This window comes from Panthera uncia (genome assembly GCF_023721935.1).
Source record: "Panthera uncia isolate 11264 chromosome D3 unlocalized genomic scaffold, Puncia_PCG_1.0 HiC_scaffold_8, whole genome shotgun sequence".
In the NCBI taxonomy this organism is placed as follows: Eukaryota; Metazoa; Chordata; class Mammalia; order Carnivora; family Felidae; genus Panthera; species Panthera uncia.
The window spans coordinates 82,221,640-82,247,133 of record NW_026057586.1 but is presented as its reverse complement, the minus strand read 5'-3'; the positions used below and the strand labels follow the sequence as shown (position 1 = coordinate 82,247,133).

At 38.9% G+C, this 25,494-nt stretch overlaps 2 protein-coding genes across 9 annotated transcripts in view; one reads left to right on the top strand and one right to left on the bottom strand.

The window, feature by feature from the left end:
* The window catches only part of ATXN2 (ataxin 2), a 127,714-nt gene that overhangs the window by 96,390 nt on the left and 5,830 nt on the right, over positions 1-25,494 (bottom strand). The gene's annotated exons all lie outside the window — the stretch shown is intronic.
* On the top strand, positions 5,148-6,041 carry LOC125914565 (60S ribosomal protein L6-like). The gene has a single exon (XM_049619956.1). It carries the CDS (start codon positions 5,171-5,173, stop codon positions 6,035-6,037), a length of 867 nt encoding a protein of 288 aa, XP_049475913.1. The 5' UTR covers positions 5,148-5,170; the 3' UTR covers positions 6,038-6,041.

Below are 25,494 nucleotides of genomic sequence, written 5' to 3'. Positions count from 1 at the left end.
TCACCACTCATGAGTTCAAGCCCCACATCAGGCTCTATGCTGATAGCTCAGAGCCTGGAGCCTGCTTCAAAAAATCTCTCCCTCTCTCTCTCTCTCTCTCTATCTGCACCTTCCCTGCTCATGCTCTCTCAAAAATAAACATTAAAAATTTAAAAAATATTAAACAGAATTATCCTATGATCCAGCAATACCACTCCTGAATCCATACCCAAAATAACTGAAAGCATGGATCTGAACAGATATTTGTACATCAATGTTCAGAGTAGCATTATTTACAATAGCCAAAAGGTGGAAAAACCCAAATGTCCACTGACAAATGATAAACACAAGGTGGTATATCCATACAATAGAATATTTTTCAGCCTTAAAAACAAATGAAGTTCTGACACATACAACAAGGATGAACACATGCTAAGTGAAAAGAAGCCACATACACAAAAGGACAACTATTGTATGACTCTACTTATAGGAGGTATATAGTGTAGTCAAATTCATAGACACAAAAAGTAGACTGGTGAATACCAGGAGCTAAGGATGGCTGGGATAGGGAGCAAATGCTTAGTGGGTAAAGGGATTCCTTCTGGGATATTATTTTGGAACTTAATAGAGGAGGCGGGAGCACAACAAAGTGAAGGTACTTCGGTCCCCTGAACTACACATTTAAAAATGGTTACAAAGGTTAACTTTTATGCGATGTACATTTTACCACAATTAAAAAGGGGGGAGGGCCACACCCCAGTGGGTTAAGCATCTGACTTCTGCTCAGGTCATGATCTCATGGTTCATGAGTTGGAGCCCCACGTGGGGCTCTGTGCTGACAGCTCAGAACCTGGAGCCTGCTTCTGATTCTGTGTCTCCCTCTCCCTCTGCCCCTCCCCCATTCTCTCTCTCTCTCTCTCTCTCTCTCTCTCCTTCTCTCAAAAATAAACATTTAAAAAAAAAGAGAGAGATAAGCTCAGATTCTCTTCCCAGCGGAAATTCATTTGCAACAGCATGTAGAGAAGTTCATGCCAAAGGGTGCCCTCAAAAACAGTGGAGTTTGTAGTCAGAGGCTACCATAGGAGACTGACAGAATCACTGCAGACACAGGCTTAAGTGAATAAAAAAACAAGATCCAACCATACACAGTCTATAAGAGAGGAATTTTAGATTTAAAGATACAAAGAGACTGAAAGGAAAAGGATGGAAAAGGAAATATTGTAAGAACAGCACATACAAGAAAGCTGCAGTGGCTGTACAATTATCTAACGAAACAGAAGTGTTACTAGAAAGAGGGACATTTAAAAAAATTTTTTAGTGTTTATTTTTGAGAGAGACAGAGTGGGAGTGTGGAAGGGGCAGAGAGAGACACACACACACAAAATCCGAAGCCGGCTTCATGTTCTGAGCTGTCAGCACAGAGCCAGAAGCGGGGCCCAAACCCACAAGCCACGGGATCGTGACTTGAGCCAAAGTTGGCCGCTTAACCGACTGAGCCACCCAGGTGCCCAAGAGGGACATTTTATGATAAAAGGGTCAGTCCATCATGAAGAAGAAAGAGACATTCATCTGGACTCTGTGCCCTTTCACATAACTCCTAGGTTATGAAGATGAAGTCCTCACAGAAATTATCTGTGCCATCCTAATACTGAGCTCTCTGCTCCTCCACCTCAAGCCCCATCTCCTTGTCATCCTGTCAACCCGACAAGTGAATTCCAACTAATAAAGGTAGAAGGAATGACGTTATTAAAAGGTTACAATTTGGTAGCCATTTAATAAACTGTTTCACACAAAAATCACCAATGGATGCTAAATCTAGTAAAACAGAAACAGGATATTTATATAGTTATAAAGCAACTCCCCACAAGATACTGATTAATGACAAAGTGAAAAATAATTTTCTAGGAAAGAAGTCTAGCAGATCTAGAGCGCGAGGCTGGCTTAGTCAGTAGAGCATGCGACTCTTGATCACAACTCTTAGTCGTTGAGTTTAAGCCCCACAATGGGGGTAGAGGTTACTTAAAAAATTAAAGAAATCAGAAAAAAGAAAAACCTATCCGTTCCTTGCCAAGTCATCCAAGTTAACAGTGTACCAGCAATGGGACAAATATGCACATCATGTACCTGCCCCAAATCATGCAATAAGAACATGGCAAATCTGTGGTATTCTTGCTTAAGAAGGCACAATCAGAATCTAAATCATGAGGAAAGAGAGGAACCCCAGTTAAGGGACATTCTACAAAATAACCTGAATTCTTCAAAAGCATCAAGTCATAAAAGACAAAGATTAAGGAACTAGTTTAGATTAAAGGAAACCAAAAAGACATGACAACTGAATGTAACATATAATCCCAGATTGGTTCCTGGGCCATCAAAAGAGTATTCTGTTTTGCTGTAGAGAACATCAGAACGAGTGAAATCTGAATAAGGTCTATAGATAACAGTCTGACACAACATTAATTTTCTCATTTTGACAAATGTACTGTGGTTTTGAAAGAGAATGTCCTTGTTATTAGGAAATGTACTCTGAATTATTTAGGGCTAAGGAGCACCATGTCTCCCATACGTTTAATAAAATAATTTTAATTTTATAACAAATTATATATGTGTATCTTAATTTAACAGAGAAAAAATTAAAAAGTAAATATTACATAAAGAATGAAGGTGAAGGGTATAGAATTATTTGTAATATCATTGCAGCTTTTCTATATATCTAAAATTATACACTTTTTTAAATTAGGAACTCTACATGATTTATTAACTTCTACTTTACCGTCCAAAATGTCTTTAATGTCTTGTAATAGAAAAATTCAATCCTACACAGCCTTGAAACTCAAATGTCATCTTTCAAGAAACCTTCCTTGGAATATGACATCCCAATCAAATACACACAGTACTCTCTAGACTGAAACTCCTGGGTTTCAACGCCCATTCATTCATGCCCTTGGCCAAAAGCTCCTGGATGAAATAAAACCTAAACAACAAAGATTGGCACATAGTATCTTACACGTCTTTGTACCGCTTACCAAAATCAGCAAAAAGGAACCATAGCTCACATATGATATACACTTAATAAATATCTAATGAATAAATGCGCCCAAAGTAGAAAGAAAAAGATGGAGAAAGATTTCAAAGTAATCATTACGTAAATCAATGGTCAGCAAACTACAGCCCACAACCTGTTTTTGTTGAGATTCTGAGTTAAGTATGGTTTTTAAGGAGAGAGGGAGAGAGGGAGGAAGGGAGGAAGGGAGGAAGGGAGGAAGGGAGGAAGGGAGGAAGGGGGAGGGGAAGGAAGAAGAAAAGCCAAGAATATGCAACAGAGAAGTTATATGGCCCACAATGTCTAAAACACTTACTATCCGAGTCATTTCAAGAAAGATTTGCCAACCTCTGCGCTGAAAAAAAAATGTGGCTGCAATGTCAACAACTACAATTTTAAAAATAAAGTCTACTGCTGTTTTACATGAGCCATTATTTCTAAAACAAATTTCTTGGAGCATCTAGATGGTTCAGTCGGTTGAGCATCCAACTCTTGATTTCGGTTCAGGTCCTGACCTCATGGTTCATGGGATCCAGCCCCCAAGTTGGGCTCCATGGTGGTGCAGAGCTCTCTCTCCCTCGTGCTCTCTCAAAATAAATAAATATTTAAAACAAATTTCTTCACAGTTTATTAAATACTTTCTTCATGGAAGTTTAATGTACACATAACCGAGAAATGTCAAAGTGTTCTTATTCTCATTTAATTATCTTTAAGCTTTACAATGGAATTGATGTTGATCCACCTTTTGAAAAATCAAGGTATTTTACTAATGTGCCTCTGATGACAATGAGCAAGTTCCACAAAGTTAGGGACTTTGTACTGATCACTGAATCAAAAGCACCTAGCATAAAATAAGAGGTAGAAGGCAGATTAAAATGGATGACATATCAACTTGTGAATCTCACGAGAATCTTGATTAGAATTATAAAAAAATAAAATGGGGGCGCCTGGGTGATTCCGTCAGTTAAGTGTCCGACTTTGGCTCAGGTCATGATCTCATGGGTCATGAGTTCAAGTTCTGCACTGGGCTCTCTGCTGTCAGCGCAGAGCCTGCTCTGGATCCTCAGTCTCTCTCCCTCTCTGCCCCTCCCCCACTAGCGCTCACTTGCTCAAAAGCTCTCTCTCTCTCAAAAATAAATAAACATCACAAAAAATAATAAATAAATAAAATGAAGAGACACTAGAACTGGAAGTTCTAGCTTAGGCAATATCAAGGCAAGACTAGAAAGAAAAAAGGAAAACTGTCTTTAATAATAAAGATAGTATGATCATTTAGGCAGAAAATCCTAAGAGAATCTACCAAAAAGCTACTAGAAACAAAAGCTTGTCAAGGCTAACTCAAAATGTATCAATGACCTAATCACAAAAGAGTTAAGTATAACTTTTAACAGAAAATATGGGAGAAAATCTCTATGACCTTTGGTTAGACAAAAATTTTCGAACAGAAAAAATGCAAACCATAAAAGCAAAAAATTGACAAATTAGATTTCATCCAATTTTCAAGTATTCTGTCCTTTGAAAGACTGTTAAGAAAATTAAGTCGGGGCGCCTGGGTGGCTCAGTCGGTTAAGCGTCAGACTTCAGCTCAGGTCATGATCTCACAGTTTGTGAGTTCAAGCCCCGCATCGGGCTCTGTGCTGACAGCTCAGAGCCTGGAGCCTGCTTCGGATTTTGTGTCCCTCTCTCTCTCTACCTCTCCTCCACTTGTACTCTGTCTCTCTCAAAGATAAACAAACATTAAAAATTAAAAAAAAAAAAAAAAGAAAAGAAGAAGAAAATTAAGTCAACCCACAGACAAGGTAACATTTGCAAAATGTTATGTCTGATAATAACCTTATACCCAGAATTACAAAGAACTCAAAGAACTTATTAATAAGAAGATAAATAGCTCAATAAGCAGGCAAAAGACTTACACAGTCATTTAAGCAAGTAGACTTAGCTAATAAAATTAAAGACTGATAATACCAACCACTAGCAAGGATGCCAAGCAGCTGAAACTCTCACACACCACTGGTGGGAATGGAAAATGGCACAGCCATTTTGGAAAACAGTTTGGCATTTTCTTATAAAGTCAAACAGACTTATACAACCCCACTCCCAGGTACGTATTCAAAAGTAATGAATGTGAGCTCTTTCCCATCTTGCAAGATGGCGGGCGAAAAAGCTGAGAAGCCGGATGCTAAGGAGAAGAAACCTGAAGCCAAGAAGGCTGATGCTGGTGGCAAGGTTAAGAAGGGTAGCCCCAAGGCTAAAACGCCAAAGAAGGGGAAGCCCCACTGCAGCCGAAACCCTGTCCTAGTCAGAGGAATTGGCAGGTATTCCCGATCGGCTATGTATTCGAGAAAGGCCATGTACAAGAGGAAGTATTCAGCAGCTAAATCCAGGATTGAAAAGAAAAAGAAGGAGAAGGTTCTTGCTACTGTCACAAAACCAGTTGGTGGTGACAAGAATGGTGGTACCCGAGTGGTTAAACTTCGCAAAATGCCTAGGTATTATCCTACTGAAGATGTGCCTCGGAAGCTGTTGAGCCACGGCAAAAAACCTTTTAGTCAGTATGTGAGGAAACTGCGAGCTAGCATCACTCCTGGGACCATTTTGATCATCCTCACTGGGCGCCACAGAGGCAAGAGAGTGGTTTTCCTGAAGCAACTGAGCAGTGGCTTGCTACTTGTGACTGGACCTCTGTCCCTTAATCGAGTTCCTCTGCGTAGAACACACCAGAAATTTGTCATTGCCACCTCCACCAAAATTGATATCAGCAATGTGAAAATCCCCAAACACCTCACTGATGCTTACTTCAAGAAGAAGCAGCTGCGTAAGCCCCGACACCAGGAAGGTGAGATCTTCGACACGGAGAAAGAGAAATACGAGATTACAGAGCAGCGCAAGGTTGATCAGAAAGCTGTGGACTCGCAAATTCTGCCAAAAATCAAAGCCGTTCCTCAGCTTCAGGGCTACCTCCGCTCTGTGTTTGCTCTCACGAATGGAGTTTACCCTCACAAATTGGTGTTCTAAATTTCTTACAAAGAACCTAATTAAATAACAAAAAAAAAAAAAAAAAAAAAAGTAATGAATGTGAATGTTCAGAGCTGGTTTCTTCAAAATAGCCAAAAAGTGAAAACAGCCCAAATGTCTATTACCTGATAAATGAATAAACCGCAGTAGTACATCCTGAATAGTGGAATACTACTCTGTAATAAAATTACAAATTACTGATACATGCTACACACAGCATGGATGAATTTCAAAAGCACTGTGATAAATTAAAGAAGCTAGACACAAAAATAATCCATAATCCCATTTATATGACATTCTGGAAAGGCAAATCTATACAGAAATCAAATCAGTGACTGCCAGGGGCTAAGGGAGAAGAAAGGATGTTTATTATAAAAGTACAGAGGGAACTTTATAGGGTGGTATCTGAATTGTGGTAGTGATTATGTGACTATACATTTGCCAAAACTCAAAGAACTTTACACTGAATAGGATGAGTTTACTGCATGTAAACTATACCTTAAACTTGCCACTCCCCAAACTAAAGGCAGAGCCAAAAAGAAACTCCTAAAACATACCTAAAAAAGGTTAAATTTTACTATATGTAAATTGTAACAAAATTAATCTGAGGCTAAAAATTCATTACATTGCACATAAAATTGGTGAATTTTACTGTATGTACACTATACTTCAGTAAAGCAGATTATTTTTTAAGAGACACACAATTGGGAAAATTTTAAATGACTAGACATTACCTAATACTAAAGAATTAAGGGGTGCCTGCGTGGCTCAGTCGCGGTTAAGTGTCCGACTTCGGCTCAGGTCATGATCGCAGCTCTTGAGTTCAAGCCCCACAATGGGCTCTGTGCTGACAGCTGGAAGCCTGGAGCCTGCTTCAGATTGTGTGTCTCCCTCTCTCTCTGCCCCTCCCCTTCTCTCTCTCTCAAAAAAGTAACATCGAAAAAAATTTTTTAAAAAAGTCACAAGCTCTACTGACTGAGCCAGCCAGGTGCCTTGCCCCCAAGTGTGATGTTTTTAAAACTTTCATTCTCTTAGAGAAATATATACATTGAAATATTTACAGAAGAAATGATACATCAGGAATTCAAAATGAGAACCTACAGTAATCAAGATAGTATGCTCCTAACATAAGGATAAAAGAACAATGAAATAGCAACAGTCCAAAAATACACTCTTACATTTATAGTCAAATGATTTTTGAAAAGAGAACCAAGACAACTTACTGAGAAAAGAATAGTCTTTTCAACAAATAGAGCTGAGACAAATGGATATCCACATGTAAAAGAATGCGGCTGAACTCCTACCTTACAACATATATAAGAATTCAAAATGGATCAAATACCTAAATGTAAAGGCTAAAACTCTAAAACTCTTGCAAGAAAAAAAATTGGGGTAAATCTTCAAGACCTTGGATTTGGCAATGGATTCTTAGATATGACACTAAAGGCACAATCAACAGACGAAAAAATAAATGGGACTTGATCAAAATCAGAAATTTGGGGTGCCTGACTAGTCAGTAGGGCAGGTGACTCGATCTGAGGGTTTTGTTTTCAAGCCCCACATTGGGCCTAGAGCTTATTTAAGGCGGGGGGGAGGGATCAAAAAAATTTTTGTTGCAAAAGGACATCACCAATAGCAAAACACACACACACACACACACACACACACACACACACACACACAAATATGAAGAAACTATGGATAAATTAGAGAGGAGATCACAGATATTCCCAACCCAGGAAACCAAAAGCACTAGGACTTCAGAGTGCAGTGCTTAAAAACAGAGGGCATACCAAAACCCAAAGGTCTACTCTACTTTTCAGACAACTCGGTTTCAAATCCCAGGTCAGCCACTTACAGTGACCCCAGGAAGGTTACTTAATCACTTTGGTCCCCAGTTTTCTTATCTGTAAAACGGAAATAAGTCAAGTCACAGGGTTGTGGAGGATCAAGTAAGAGAATATGAAAAATGTACACACACACAGACACACTCTCATTTGGTCAAAACTTATTACATTGTACATTTTACAATGTGGGACTCATTTTATGTCAATTAAACTTCATTAAAGGTGTAAAATAAACACTCTAGCACAGAGGAAGCACTCAAAAATTGTAGTTTTTTTAACTTTATATTTAACAAATATCTGTTGAATGAGCCAGATGAACAGAGCCTTGCCTTCAGGCAACTTACACATTAGAGGTTATATCTAGGACAAAGTTTAAAATGTGCTATTTTCATATGTATATTTTATCTGTCTCATTCACCACTTGAATAAGCAAAATATATATACAAACAACCCAAGAACACTCCTGATAATTGAAACACATTAAATAATCTAGCTAGAATAAAATTTCTTCCCTTATTGTTTCAAAATCCTGAGGGTGGGGGAGGAATATGCAATTTCTATTGGTAGTGCCCTCCACAACGTAATTATACAACTTTTTATTTCTTCATTTTTCATCATTCTTGCTTTCATTACTATTCTTCAACACCGTATCTATAGATGTCATTTACTAGTTTCTATAACTTTCAACAGGCCTGGATAACTTATACAATCCAAGTATTTCATTGATACAGATTTCTAGAACCTGACTAGTTGTTTGGATGTAACTAATATTCTTTGGCACAGTAAGAAAGACATACCTGCTAACCCCTTTCCAGTAAAGGTGTAATAATACTCTTCTCAGATACTGACACAGCCAACTGCTTATTATTTAGATTTCGATTTAAATGTTCCATCCTCAGAAAAGCCTGTCCTGACCATATTATCAAAAGTCGCTCCCCAACCATTATTATATCACCGTTTTCATACTTTAGTAATATTTAATGAATGATAGCACTTAATATCTGAAATTCTATTATGTGTTCAACCAACTTACTTTCTGTTTCTGTCCACTTCCCACTCCCAGAATATAAACTCCATGGGGGCAAACACTTCTGTCTCCTTCACCACTGTGTGCCCAGGGCTTAACAGAGGCTGGCATACAGTAAATATTATAAATTGTTGAATAAATTAAGTATATTAAGTATACAGTACAATTTATGTGAATTATGACAAATGCCAACTAATTCGATTTGTTTATATAGTACAAAAAAACTACAGTTGTCAGGAGAAAGGACAACTAAAAACTAGAAATGTAATTCCAGCTCTTACAGTTAACTCACTTAGGTGAGTCATTTTCTTCTAACCATTTCAGTTTTTTTTACTAGAAAGGGAAACTCTATTAACTAATACTTACTGAATAATGATATCCACACTGAAAAAATGAGTCAAGGCGGCAGTAGGGGGTAGGCCACGACAAACCCAAACACTAAAGCTAGGGTTTTTTTTCTTTTTAGCAAACTAAGGTGGACCAGCAACTCTAAATTCACACAACTGCCAGATTAATCCAGTCATATAATCATCTAGAACCACTGTTTCAAAACAACTACCATCCCCATAGGAACTAATTTAATTTCTCTACAACCTGCTGGTCAAAATATATACAAATAAATAACCCAAGACCCTACGCTGACCCTATCACTTCCTAGCTCTGTGACCTTAACCTCGTAACTTCAGCTCATTGTGTCTCAATTTCAACATTATAAAATGGTGATAAAGTTAGTACCTTTAAACATTTTTTTTTTTTAACGTTTATTCATTTTTTGACAGAGACAGAGCATGAGCAGGGGAGGGGCAGAGAGAGAGGGAGACACACAATCTGAAGCAGGCTCCAGGCTCTGAACTGACAGCACAGAGTCCGACGCGGGGCTAGAACTCACAGACCTTGAGATCATGACCTGAAGTCGGACGTTAACCAACTGAGCCACCCAGGCGCCCCTAAAGTCAGTACCTTTAAAAACAAGAAAAGAGGGGCGCCTGGGTGGCGCAGTCGGTTGAGCATCCGACTTCAGCCAGGTCACGATCTCGCGGTCCGTGAGTTCGAGCCCCGCGTCAGGCTCTGGGCTGATGGCTCGGAGCCTGGAGCCTGTTTCCGATCCTGTGTCTCCCTCTCTCTCTGCCCCTCCCCCGTTCATGCTCTGTCTCTCTCTGTCCCAAAAATAAATAAAAAACGTTGAAAAAAAAAAAAATTAAAAAAAAAAAACAGCATCTTCACATAAGGCTATAAAAAATTCAGTGATATTCATAAGGACAGGCTGGCTTAAGAACAATGCCTGGCATATTAAATAAATGCTTGATCATTGTTAGCTAACACAATTATTTTTCTTATATTACAACACAAATTAAACTTGTAAAAAAAATCCTCTTCATATAAAGTTTTACTTAAGAGGAAGGGATAAGGGACATGGCCATAACATAAAGCCAGGCACATTGAGATACGAGCTACACCCACCAAGAGACTCAGATAAAAAGGAATTTTAGGACTCAAGTCCAGTGCTGTTCAACAAAACTTTCTATAATGATAAAAAAAAAAAAATTCTATATCTGTGCTGCCTAATATGGTAGCCATTAAGTACACGTGACGGCTGAGCACGTGAAATATGGCTAGTGTGACTGAGGACTGAATTTTTATTTTAATTAACTTAAATTTAAATTTAAATAGCCTGGGCGGCTCAGTCAGTTAAGTGTCCGACTTCAGCTCAGGTCATGATCTCCCGGTCTGTGAGTTCGAGCCCCGCATCGGGCTCTGTGCTGACAGCTCAGGGCCAGGAGCCAGCTTCAGATTCTGTGTCTCCCTCTATCCCTGCCCGTCCCCTGCTCACACTCTGTCTCTCTCTGTCTCAAAAATAAATACAAACATAAAAAAAAAACATTTCTTTTTAATTCTAATTTTAAATAAATAAATAAATAAATAAATAAATAAATTTAAATAGCCATGTGGAGAGTAGCCACCAGTTGCAATCCTCTCCTTGAGCTTCTTCAGACACTGGTCTTATGAACCTTCCAAAGCATTCATCCCCTCCATTGCACCAGAAGTGTTTCCATGTAGTGAACTCAATGAAGTCTCTGTCCCAATGTTTTAGCCATTGGTCATTAATCTTTCCCAGGGCCTCAAAACAACTTTAATCCCCTTTCCAAGACAACAAGTGATAATGAGGAAAAGGGAACTACAGGTGAAAAAAGGTAAGCCATTTACTGATAACCGCTAAAGCTAAGTGACAGCTATGTAGGACAGCTATGTTCTATTTTTATATATGTTAAAACTCTCTATTAAAAAATTTCTCGGGGCGCCTGGGTGGCTCAGTCGGCTAAGCATCCGACTTCAGCTCAGGTCACGATCTCGCGGTCCGTGAGTTCGAGCCCCGCGTCGGGCTCTGGGCTGATGGCTCAGAGCCTGGAGCCTGCTTCCGATTCTGTGTCTCCCTCTCTCTCTGCCCCTCCCCTGTTCATGCTCTGTCTCTCTCTGTCTCAAAAATAAATAAACGTTAAAAAAAAAAAATTAAAAAAAAAATTTCTCATTTGTATTTAAAAAAATTTTTTTAACATTTATTCGCATTTCAGAGACAGAGAGAAACAGGGTGGGGGGGGAGGGGGGACAGTGAGAGAGGGAGATACAGAATCCGAAGCAGACTCCAGGTTCTGAGCCGTCGGCACAGAGTCCGACACGGGGCTTGAACCCATGAACCGCGAGACCATGACCTGAGCTGGAGTTGGACACTTAACCGACTGAGCCACCCAGGCGCCCCTCATTTGTATTTATTTCAAACTCACTTCACTTCTTCTCTAACTACAAGGGCTTCCAAATCTGTCTCTCTGCTTTCAGCAAGTACCACCCCTCCATTTCTTCCACCACACTGTAAATCATATCTTTCTACACACACCATGTTTATAGCATCTTCTGCTTTAGCACAAACTTCCTATCCTAGAACTTCCTCTTCTCTTCCATGGCCTCACTGAAAACTACTCGCCATTCCTCAAGATCCATCTCAACACCCTGGGTCTTTTTCAAGGTTTTTTTCTTCACCACCCACCCAAGGCAGTCATTCCCTCCCTTCTCAGTGCTACCAGTTTACACTCTGCATGCCTGCCTTTCCTACTCTACCGAATAACCTGGAAGCAGAGAGGTTTCATTCATCTTAAGTTTTTTATTTTAATTCCAGCTGGTTAACAGTGTTAGTTTCAGAAACGTAACACTGATTCAACAATTGTTTATCTTTTTAATTTTTTTAATGTTTATTTTGAGACACACACACACACACACACACACACACACAGGAGGGAGGAACAGAGAGAATCCCAAGCAGGTTCCGCATTGTCAACACAGAGCCTGAAGCAGGGCTTGATCCCACGAACCACGAGATCATGACCTGAGCAGAAACCAAGGGTTGGACACTTAACATTCTGAGCCACGCAGGTGCTCCTTGTTCATCTTTTAACTGTTCTAGTCTCACAGCTTCAAACTTACACTGAATTAATGAACAGTATACATACACAAGCTCAACAAAATGCTGAAGAGCATCCACTCATCCAGCACTACCCCAAACCTACCAACAAGCACTCTGCAACCTTACCTTGCTCATGCAGTTTCTACTGATTTCCAAACATGCTATAACAGTTAAAAGTTACAAACACTTACTATATGCCAGGCATTGATTTAAGCATTTTACATACATAATTCATTTAATTCCCATCATCCCCATTTCACAGAGGAAGAAACTCAACCACAAATAAAATACCCTGCCTTATGTCACAAAGTAAGGAGGCGGTGTGCTAAACAAATTGTTGTATGACTTTGGACATGTCATTTAAAGTTTCTGCTCTTGTGTGAAACAAAGAGGATGAGTCATGATGATCTGAAACACAAGCTTCCAATTCTAAAATTCAAATTTGTGGGAAGGGAATAGGATGCCAAACAGAAGGAATACTGGTTTGTGTAAAGAAAATAGTAATTTCAGGCATTCTCCATAAAATAGTTTGAGGGAAAATGTCAATCTTTATTCTTGCAGTTAACTACAGAAAAACATGGAATAAGTTCTCAAGAAAACTAACATATGGGACAAACTAAGTTCTACAGGAATTAATAAAAAGAAAAATAAGTGAGAATATGTTTCAATGGAAGACCTGGGCTAGATCTTAGAGGATCTAAGTAAGGATGACAAAGAGAAGTATGAGGGTGTGGAAAAGCAGAAAAATGATGGAAGAGCAGGCAGGAAATGAAGGCTGAGCTTGGTACCTGCAGAGGTGATGAGGAGACCATACTGATTTAAATGGACCATGCTTTGAAGAGCTTATGGAAAACAGGATCAAAAAGATAAAATGAGGCTTTATAAGCTGCCCGGCAAATGTCCTGTTTTTAAATGGCCCAGAGCTAAGAATGATTTTTACATTTTTAAAGGACCTGTGTGTGTGTGTGTGTGTGTGTGTGTGTGTATGTGTGTGTGTGTGCATGTATATGCCAAAAAGACTGTATATGGCATGCAAAGCTTTGATTATCTGGCTCTTTAAAGAAAAAGTTTGCTAACCCCTAGGATAGATCATGGAAAGCCTTGAAGGTGAAGAGGACCTTGGGCTTGGGAGCAGGGTGATTTTTGAACAACCAAAGAAGAGTTTAAGTCTAACAGCAAAAGGTAGGCTAGATTAAACTGGTGGGCAAAAAGTAATGTGTTGCAGTAATTAAAAATAAAATGTTATGATCGTCTAACATGACTGGCCCATGCAAATAACTGAACCAAGAATTTCAATTTCCCTAAAGTCAAAGAGGACAGCAACCATTTCCTCAACTATTAGTCCTTTCTGAAAGATTAATGTGTGCTGAAGTCTTATTCAGTATGTCCTATAGCCCCAGGGCTATGCAGCCTCTAACAAGACCAAGAGAGAGTGGAGAACTGGGTTCTACACTCTTATTTTCATATAGAAACGTTAAGTGGTGTTTGGGTTCTTAGATCAAGCCACAAACACCTTCTCAACCCATGATATAGTACAATACTACTTAGTTCAAATTAATTATGGGTTACAATCGACAATCTGACAAAATAGGCAGGTGCAGAATACTAACCACCATTTATAACATTATTTCCAAACTTTGAAGAAAAAAAAAAAAATCACAGATTTTGGATCCAGACTCATTTATAAATAAAGAGAACTGCCAGGGCTAAGTCTGGATAACTGAAGCCATTTTATGGCTAACAATTATAACCAAATGGTTTTCATTGATTTTTATCAGTTGTCATAGAGCTATACTAGAAGCAGGGGAGCACAGTTACTAAAAGTTAAAGCTTTGGGGCGGCTGGGTGGCTCAGTCGGTTAAGCATCTGACTCTTGATTTCAGCTCAGGTCATGATCCCAAGGTCATGGGATCGAGCCCCATGATGGGCTCTGCACTGAGAGTGGAGCCTGCTTAGGATTCTCTCACTGTCTCCTTTTGCCCCCTCCCCCCACTCACGCGTTCTCTCGCACTCTCTCTAAAGCAAAAAAAAAAAAAAAAGTAAAAAACAAATAAAGGATATATATATATATATATATATATATATATACACACATAATGCATTAGGCACAGTGTCTGAAATCTAATAGGTACAGAATAAATGGGAACTATCATCTTATAAATAGAAAGTTCGCCATAAACTGTTTCCACATCACAGATACCTAAACTTTTTTCAGAAAAATGGCTACTACTCACCACTTGGCTCAGAAATGCTAGTTTTCTCTTAATGTATTTTATATAGGAAAAAAGGTTTTATAAACAGCAGCTCTTATTTATTCTCTGACCTTTTAGACTGGGTTAAAAATATGCAGACTTCCTATAACATTTACAGACTGAATAAATTCTGTCACAAATGCAAATTCTCATTTTCTTCCCCATTGTTCATCCTAAGGAGCCTCTGAACTGCAAGCTAATGACTCAAATTCCTGGTAAATCAAAGTAAGAAACTAATTTTAACATTCCTTAAATCCATTACCAGTTTTCTTCTGTTCTCACTTGCATACCTTTTCAGAGATCCTAATTACAACAATATTAAGTCATTCCATCGCTGTTCCCTTTTAGCTGAGTAAATTTAAACACGGACTTACTTAGCTTCTCTGGGCCTCAGTTTCCACACAGGTAAAATGTGACAGGGCAACAGATTACCTAACAGGACTGAGTGATAATCAAATAAGAAAAAAATACATATACTTTACTTATTTATACTTATACTAAATGAATATGCCCTAGCAGAAAAGGAAGCTCAAGGTGAGTTCCACTAGTAACTTTTCCCCCTCTTTCCTTTATGACCCTAATCAGCTTTCACAAGCTTAGACAACAAGGATTCTCAAACCTACTGATTTCTGTGGCTAGCCAGTGGCTACCCCTAAAGCATTACAAGGAGTAAACAGCAACATACTAGACTACTCAGGGCACCTAGCTGGCTCAGTTGGTTAAGCCTGCAACTCTTGATCTCAGGGTTTTGAGTTCAAGCCCTACGTTGGGTGTAGAGCTTACTTAATTAAAAAAAAAAAAAATACTGGGGAACCTGGGTGGCTCAGTGGGTTGAGCATCCAACCCGATTTCCACTCAGGTCATGATCCCAGGACTGTGGAATGGAGCCCCACGTTGGGCTCTGCACTGAGTGTGGAGCCTGCATAAGATGCTCTCTCTCCCTCTGCCCCTCTCCCCAGTTCACACTCTCTCCAAAATAAAATAAACAAACTAGATTACTAAAAAAACAACTACACACTCATAAGAGGGCCTATCTTCTTTCAATTTTTTTTAATGTTTATTTTTTGAGAGAGAAAGAGAGAGCAAGAATCAGGGAAGGGCGGAGAGAGAGGGAGACACAGGAATCCTAACCAGGTTCCAGGATCCAAGCTGTCAGCACAGAGGCTGATTCGGGGCTTGAACTCCCGAACTGCAAGATCATGACCTGAGTCTAAGTCAGACGCTTAAGCGCCCAGGCACCCAAAGAGGGCCTATCTTCTGATGAAACCAGTATGTTTTCTTCTCCTTATCTAAAAGACTGCTTTCCAATATTTTATAAGATAGAAGCAAGCATCAGCAACTCAAACATATTATGAGGGAGCAGTTTGAACTTTCTGCCTTGTCTCCCCTACTCCAGGAAGGAAGAGACTTCATCTGGCTTGTTCTCTACTGCATCCCCAGAACCTGACAAACAGGAAATACTCAAAAGAACAGTTTAACTTTGGTATGCCTATAAAACAAATGTCATGTTCCTTTATAAAGTGACGTTTCCTTGACAGCAAACTCATCTGCTTAACAATGAAACCAAGGCTCATACAGTCAATACACAATTTATCACTTACTATGCTTGTTAAGTTATACTAGGGACTTGTCTCTGTCCTCAAGATGCTCTAAAATAAACCTAGAAGGCAATGCAAATACAGAAATTTTTACTTCCAAACAAGTGAGATCGATCACAAATAGTTCCTTTTCACCCAAGAGGATATATAAATGGCGAACAAGCACAGGAAAAGAAGTTCAATATCATTAGGTATCAAGGAAATGTAAGTTCAAACCACAATGAAATACCAATACACAGCCACCAGAATGGCTAAAATTAAAGATTAACATACCAAGTATTGCCAAGAATTAGAGCAATTAATAAAAATCCCATACACGGCTGAGGGGAAAAATAGGACAGGCATTTTAACAAACAGTTTGCCAATTACTTTTAAAACTAAATTGTCCTACAACTCAGCAATCCCATTTCTATGTATTTAACCACGAAAAATGAAATCACTATGACCACACAAAATCTGTACACAAATATTCATAGCAGCTTTATTCATAATAGCCAAAAACTGCAACTTGTCCAACACCTGATGAACAAAACTCTGGGAAAGAGGAGCGCCTGGGTGGCTCAGTGGGTTGAGCATCTGACTTCTGCTCAGGTCATGATCTCGCAGTTTGAGAGTTGGAGACCTGCGTCGGGCTCTGTGCTGACCACTCCAAGTCTGGAGCCTGCTTAGGATTCTGTATCTCCCTCTCTGCCCCTCCCCTGCTCATGCTCTGTCTCTCTCAAATATAAAACAAAACACACACACACACACTATGGGGAAGAAAGTACTATTACACGCAGTAACACAAAAGAATCTCAAAGCATTATGGTATGTGAGAGAAGCCAATCACAAAACGCTTGTATTCTGTATGGATCCATCTGTATGACATTCTAGAAAAGATAAAACTATGATGACAGGAAAAAGATCAGTAATTGCCAGGGTTAGAGGAAGGGGAACGACTGATAAAAGGCACAAGGAAACTTTATGGAGTGATAGTATAATTATGGTGGTGGCTCCAAGACTTTAAGTTTGTCAAAACTCAAGAGCTATACACTAAAAAGGGGGAACTTGATGTAAATCATATTTTAATATATCTAATTAAAAATATAATCTACCACAACAAGGATTAACTAAATCTACCACAATAAGGATTAACTAAATCCTGTCTAGCAATCTGAACTAAATCACAGTGCACTGAACAACAAATTTTTTTTAAGTTTCTTGTGTATCATCCATGTGTCTGGACAGGAGGACCACATATGAACATTCCACTAGGCATCATTTCCCAAAAGATAACTTTCTCTGAAGAGACTTCTCCGATACCATGGGAGGCAGCCCAGACCCTACATGCAAGGACTGTGTGTCGGGGGCACTATTTGCAAGTCTTGACTGGGGTTCCAGCAGTAGCACCGTCACTATGTTAGCCTTCTCCCAAATTAGCACCATTAGCTGCGAACTTCCAGGTTTTTCCATTTCATCTATTAATTCTCTTTATCTTTGGTGGATTATTACTGACTAGACGTGGTACTTTTTGTTCTCTCTCCTTCAGAATAACCCATCCTGTCCCAACCCATCATTTTCCTAATACTCTTTTTTTTCATCTCTCATCTTTTTCAATTTTAAGAAATCTCTCACCCAATTGTGGGGCTTGAACTCACCGCCCTGAAGTCAAGAGTCACATGCTCTTCTGACTAGGGCAGCCAGTGCCCCAATCTCTCATTTCTACCATAGTTAAATGTGTTCTTCCGACCGGCACTGTCAATACTCACTGCTCCTGCACTTGTTGAATGAAAATGACAGCTTTAGGAATAATAAACTAAGTTTAAACACAGTAAACACAGAAAATTGACAAATAACAGGGATGGTGGACTATGAAATGAACATAAACCAGGAAAAAAAACCCAAAACACCTCACTTTTGTTCTAGGAAGTAGCTTTGCTCCTATCTGAGTCCATTCTAAGGAGAAAGTTTGTGAGGGGAGGAGTTGCTACACTTAAATACAAGGCCCTGTGTGTTCAAAACCACAGGAATGACACCTGCCAAAAAAGCTACCTCAGCACAGGAGGAACCACATTTTCCCAAGGTACATACAGTGAGACACTACAAGAGAAGATCTGGGCTGAGCCATTAAAGACTATGTTTAAGAGGATGAAGAGGACTACACTGGCATAATCTGCTTTACCTGGAGAATAAATACAGTGTACACAATCTGTAAAGGGACCTGGCTATCAGGCCAAATAGTCTGGATTTGATTCAGCTAATAATGAGAGCCGCTAAAAGTTTCTCAGTAGAAATGGAACATAATGAAAATGTTTGGGGAAGAGTCTTAGGGCCGTGGAGTATGGATGAAGTGTCTGGACATGGAGAGACCAACTGGGATGCTTGCTAAGCTACAGTGAGTACATACCCTCTGGCGCCCATGATATAAAGACTCACCTCACCTCCTTCTCTATCCACATTTCTTCCCCAAGACTAAATGAAATCTCAGAATGCTCTACATAACATTCTAATCAATCAGAATTGGCATACAAAGTGAAACCTACTTGCCATGTAGGATAAGGATCGGAACAGGATAGTCACAGAAGAAAGGAAAAGAATGACAGGTAGAAACACTACAGAGGAACTTCATTTGAAAGGGCTGAAGAGGGAAACAAAAATAATACAAAAACAGGGAGGGGGACAAAAGAGATTCATAAATATGGAGAACAAACTGAGGGTTGCTGGAAGGGTTGTGGGAGGGGTGATGGCCTAAATGGGTAAGGAGCCTTAAGGAATCTACTCCTGAAATCATTGCTTCACTATATACTAACATGGATGTAAATTTTAAAAAATAAAAAATAAAGTTAAATTATTAAAAAAAAAAAAAAAAAAAGGACTGAAGAGGGGTGCCTGGGTGGTTCAGTCGCTTAAGCACCTGACTTCGGCTCAAGTCATAATCTCACAGTTTGTGAGTTCGAGCCCCGCGTCGGGCTCTGAGCTGTGCTGACAGCTCAGAGCCTGGAGCCTGCTTCAGATTCTGTGTCTCCTTCTCTCTCTGCCCTCCCCTGCTTGCACTCTGTCTCTCTCTCTCTCTCTCAAAAATAAACATTAAAATTTTTTTCTTTAAAATAAGTAAATAAATAAATGAATAAAAGGACTGAAGAGGGGCACTTGGGTGGCTCAGTGGTTAAAAGTCTGACTCGATCTCAGCTCAGGTCACGAACTCACGGTTTGTGGGTTTGAGCCCCACATGGCTATGCACTGGTGATGTAGAGCCAGCTTGCAATTCTGTCTCTCCCTCTCTCTGCCCCTCCCTCACTCATTCTCTCTGAGACTCTTTCTCAAAATAAATAAACTAAAAAAAAAAGGACTGAAGAAAAAAATAATAAAAGGACTGAAGAGACACTTTCACTTGAAACATATGAAACAAAACAAAAAAGAGCAAAAGTAGAGTAAAAGCTTTGCTAACTGAAAAACTTAGACAATGATTTTTTTCTGGATAGATGGATCTTTTCTTACATTACTGAATAAATACCAAATTTTGAAAACAAGTCTTAAGAAATCTTATTAGTACCACTATTTGTACACCTGAAACGAACACTGCATGTTAACTAACTGCAATTTAAATCAAAACTTAAAAAGAAACTAAAGAAAAAAGAAATAGATTATATTAGAAAGAAAAGGGAACAAGATTCTAAAGCCAGCTATGCAGCCAATGATGGGAGAACTCTAGCAAATAAGCTCTGTGGCCTTAGTTTCCTCACGTGTAAAGAAGAATGAGAACTAAAAATCCACCAGGGCCACTTCCAACTCCAAATCTGTATGATTCTAAACAACTGAGACCTGAGCACCTGGGTGGCTCAGTCAGTTGAGTGTTTGACTCTTGATTTCTGCTCAGGTCATGATTATTCCAGGGTTGTAAGATCAAGCCCCATGTGGGGCTCTGCACTGGGCAAGGAGCCTGCTTAAGATTCTCTCTCCCTGTGCCCTCTGTCTTTCCCTTCCCCTACAATCTTTCTAAAAAAAAAAAAAAAGGCGGGGTGGGGGGTGGTGTCTGGGAGGCTCAGCTGGTTGAGCATCCAACTCTGGTTCAGGTCATAATCTCACGGTTCTTGAGTTCAAGCCCTGAATCAGGCTTTGCATTCAGTGCAGAGCCTGCTTGGGATTCTCTCCCCCTCTCTGCCCGTCCCCCACCCACCTCTCTCAAAACAAACAAACAAACATACTAAGAGTTTACTATGTACCAAGAATGGAATGTAACAAATTTAGTAATCTCACTTTTTAAGGTACTCTTTTCCCCTTTTAATGAAGAAACAGAGCACAAGAGTGAGTGACTTGCCCCAATCATTCAAACACCTCACCTACAGCCAAGCACTGCTCCAGAAGATTGGTACACAGTAGCGAACAAAATCAAGTTTCTGCCCTCACAGAGCTTAAATTTTAGTTACCAAGGGGTAAACCCTGATTCTACCCTAGACTGAAGTTACCAGATTAAATAAAGGATGCCCCATTAAATCTGAATTTCAGATAAATGAATAATTTTGTCCCATGCAATGTGGGACACACTACACTTTAGTATTAGTCACTGTTGATACAAGTTCAGCTGAGCATCCTATATTTTTATTTGCTAATTCTGGCAACCCCAGCTTAGATATAACTACAAAACCCTTCCTCAATCCTTTTACTGTATCTCAATGTCTCTAATCAGTGACATCAACAAAGTATTACATTGTACACTGTAATACAGTATATACACGTTAACTCAAACAGAAGTTAACGATGCAATGCATTCTAGTATCTTCTACTCTTTTTCATTTTTCTAAAAATGCTTGTCATGACCCACTAGAGTGATTTTACAATTTATTAAGGGGTCATGACCTACAGTTCGAAAAATATAAAAAGCAATTTAACTTTGTCTTAGGTCACTATTATGAGCACATCAACTAACAACACTGTGCTATGAAATAGTAATGATTCGGTCTACTAAGGCATAGAATTGTAACTAAGAGCCAAATGAAAAATTCTTTAGTTCTCATGTCTGTTTTTTGTAATTCTCTCATCTCTTAAATTTCTGTCATGCTATTTTTATTTCTCACTGCTGTCATTGTGTTCGCCTCTAAAAGTTTTGCCTTTCTATTGCTGGCAATGTGTAAATCATGTAAAGTAAAAGCAAATAAACTCTGAAAGAGGCCATGAAGAACTCGTCCTTTCTATAATCTCCACAAGCTTCAATGTAAAAACTGTAGGTCGTCTTTACTTAATTATCAAGTGTATTTCAGTAATGAAAATAACTACACAATCTCCACAAAAAAAGTTTTTGAGACCCAAAAGAAAAATGCACAATTTAGTACAAAACTAGCTTTTTCTTTAACTAAAACTATAATCAAGATTAATTTGGACTATTTACAAAGATTACTGCTAAAAATATTGTTTGATTCATAAAACGCATTAAGAACATAGAGGCAATCAAAAGTATTTGACCACTGACAAAACTGTTAGGTAAAGCATCTCATGGTAATATTCTTAAAAGAATACAACATTCTGAAGTTTCTATATACTTAATAAAAGTAAGTCACATTCATTATTACATCACCGACAAGTTTCTAAAAAATTTTTTTTTCAACGTTTTTTATTTATTTTTGGGACAGAGAGAGACAGAGCATGAACGGGGGAGGGGCAGAGAGAGAGGGAGACACAGAATCGGAAACAGGCTCCAGGCTCCGAGCCATCAGCCCAGAGCCTGACGTGGGGCTCGAACTCACGGACCGCGAGATCGTGACCTGGCTGAAGTCGGACGCTTAACCGACTGCGCCACCCAGGCGCCCCTCACCGACAAGTTTCATACCACAAACTGATGGGATTTACAAAGACACCATCATAGAATTACATTTTATCCAGTTCCCAAAATGCAGTTAGCTATTAAACATGGTATGAAATTGTTATTTTACAGCCACTTCAAGGCTAATACTATAAGCAATTCACATTAGAATATTTTTAAACTAAAAGGGATACCAGGGGCGCCTGGCTAGCTCAGTCCGTGGAACATGCGACTCTTTAATCTCAGGGCTGTGGGTTTGAGCCACAAGACGGTTGTAGAGATTATTTAAAAACAAAACCTTAAAAATATAAAAATAAATAAGGGGCACCTGAGTGGCTCAGTCAGTTAAGTGTCTGACTTCGGCTCAGGTCATGATCTCAGGGTTTGTGAGTTTGAACCACAAGTCAGGCTGTGCTGACAGCTCGAAGCCTGGAGCCTGCTTCAGATTCTGTGTCTCCCTCTCTCTCTTCCTGATCAGCGTTCTCTCTCTCTCAAAAATAAATAAATATTTTTTAAAAAGTCTAAAAACGTAAAAATAAATTAAAAGCAATTTCAGGGGTGCCTGGGTGGCTCAGTTGGTCCAGCGTCCAACTTCAGTTCAGGTTCTCACAGTTCTCATGGTTCATGAGTTCAAGCCCGAGAGTTCATGCAAGCCCCACGTCAGGCTCTGTGCTGATAGCGTGGAGCCTGCTTTGAGTTCTGTGTCTCCCTCTTTCTCTGCCCCTACCCCACTCATGCTCTTTCTCTCAAAAATGAATAAACATTAAATAAAAACAAAATTTTTTTAAGGAATTTCAGATTTTCACATGACCACAACTGAAAATAATTTTCAGCAAATAAAACCTGAGGTTAATAGTTTTGACAAATTTTCATAAGCAACCCCCGACTCATAATACCAAGCCATTAAAAATAATACAACCAAGGACTTAACATTTAAGTCGATTTCATACCACATATGCACAAAATTACACGTATTTTTTAAAAAGATAAAGAACCAGACCTTCTATTTTACCGAGCCAAACCTCAAGGTTACAAAAAGATATCTTGAAGGTCAAGGACTGCCTGTGGTTGTCGCATTCTGTAAAATGCACAGCATGATCTTGTTTACGTCTAGGTCTGTGTTTATTTAAAGAGAGGGATATAATAAAATTCTACAAATAAGTTGCTTTGGGCAAGTCCCCTAACTTTTCGAAGCTTAGGGTTTTTTCCCTTCTACTTTAAAATAAGATTTTCTGTTATTTCTTCATCTTCCTCTAAAATTCTAGAGTTTTAGGAGAGAAACATTCTTTTAAGCTTATTTATTTATTTATTTATTTTGAGATACAGAGAGAGTGTGAGCAGGGGAGGGGCAGAGATAATCCCAAGCAGGCTCTGCAGGGAGCCCTGCCTTGGGGCTGGAAACCTTTAGGTCATGACCTGAGCCAAATCAAGAGTCAGATACTTAACCAACTGAGCCACCCAGGCGTGAGGGAAATATTTTAAAAGACAATATATACTGTTGAATCCAAAACAGTATGTACCATTTGATTCCCTCTTGTTTATCATATATATGTTTATAAAAAGTCTGAAAAGATGAACTCCAAACTTCCAACAGTAGCTACTCAAAGAAAGATTGTGGATGATTTTAAAGAAGTTTGGGTTTTTTGATTCTCGGCAATCTTTTCTACAATGAGTATTTACAACTTACTATTTTTCAAATTATAAGAGGCAGAACTTTCAGATATAAATGAGGCAGTACCTGTAACAAGATTGTTTCTCTACTAATTTCAAGAATAAATCTGTTCTGGGGTGCCTAGGTGGAACAGTTAAGTGTCCAAGTCTTGACTTCAGCTCAGGTCATGATCTCATGGTTCGCAGGACTGAGCCCTGCATCAGGCTCTGTACTAACAGCACAGAGCCTGCTTGGGATTCTCTCTCCTTCCCTTCTCTCTCTCTCTCTCACAAAATTAAACAAACAAACAAACAAACAAACAGACTAAATCTATTCTGTTGAGTCAACATGGATGGTTCTACAGGGTATTATGCTAAGTGAAATAAGTCAGAGAGAGAAAGACAAATACCATATGATCCCACTCTTAAATGGAATCTTGAAAAAAATGAATAAACAAAAAGCAGAATCAGAACTATAAATATAGAGAATAAACTGACAGCTCTGGGGGGAAGAGGGGGAAATGAAGTCAGTCACAGGAATAAAAAGAGCATAAGGAAAACAGTCGATGATATTTTAATAGTGATGCAATGGGACAGATGGTAGCTATACTTGTGGTGAACATAGCATAATGCATAAACATATCAAATCGCTAAGTTGTACACCTCAAACTAATGTGACATTATGTGTCAACTATGCTCCAATTTTTTTAAAAAGGTAAAAAAAAGAAAAAGAAGAAGAAACCTGTTCTGGACACTGGTTCAAATACATCTCTTATCTCCATTATACTCAGGCAGCTTAAGATCCCCTGCAGATCAGCGACCACATTCTCTACAAATCTTCCTATCACAAAGTATGAAATTTTATACATATATTAAATATATACAAGAGATATAAAAATCTCTTGAATTAATTGGCGTTTTAAATAACAGGGAAGTGGTTCATGACACCACTGCCTACAAAACTGCAAATCTGCTTTGTTTGGCAAGCACCTCAATGGAAAATACTACTATTGTACGAAGAAGATTCAAAAGCGTAAGACGTTCTTTTTGAGTAGAAAAATATACTTTAAGGATATCAGAAAACACATTAAGATACAGCCCGAACTTCTCCCAAGCATAAGTAATGCAAGGAAACGTTAGGAGTTCAAAATTAAAATTCTGAACGTTACAATTCTAGATTAAGATGCTACAACCTTTCAAAGGCTTGATACCAGCTTCACATTCACTGATGAGTAAATTTTCTGACAAAAACATCCCTATTTTTTAAGACTAACATCTAAGGAAGCAAAAAGACCTCAAGAGGAAAGAGCTTTCTACTTTTTTTATTTTAGTAACACTCTTGCTAAAAAAGACCACTGTATTGACCTAAAATATTGGTAGGGTAACAGTCATAGATGACCCAGATATGCTTCACAACAAACCAAAAACCAAACAAACAGAAACAAGTACTTTCACTTAAAAAGATACAGTAGCAGACAGGCCTGTTAATAAACTCTATTTACATGTCCAACAAAGTTGTCACATTCATTTGAAATAGCTACAAAATCAGGGTTTTGTTCAGGCTCAACTCTTTATAGGATACCAAAATACTATCACTACCCAAAATAGAAAATTTTAATTCCAGGGAAAAAAATCTTCTAAAAACTTAACACCTTTTTCAAGGTATAAAAACACACTTTGCTCAGGGCACCTGGGTGGCTCAGTCAGTTAAAGCATCGGACTTTGGCTCAGGCATGATCTCACCGTTTGTGAGTTCAAGCCCCGCATCAGGCTCTTGAGCTGACAGCTTGGAGCCTGAAACTTGCTTCTGATTCTGTGTCTTCCTCTGTCTGCCCCTCCCCTGCTCACCCTCT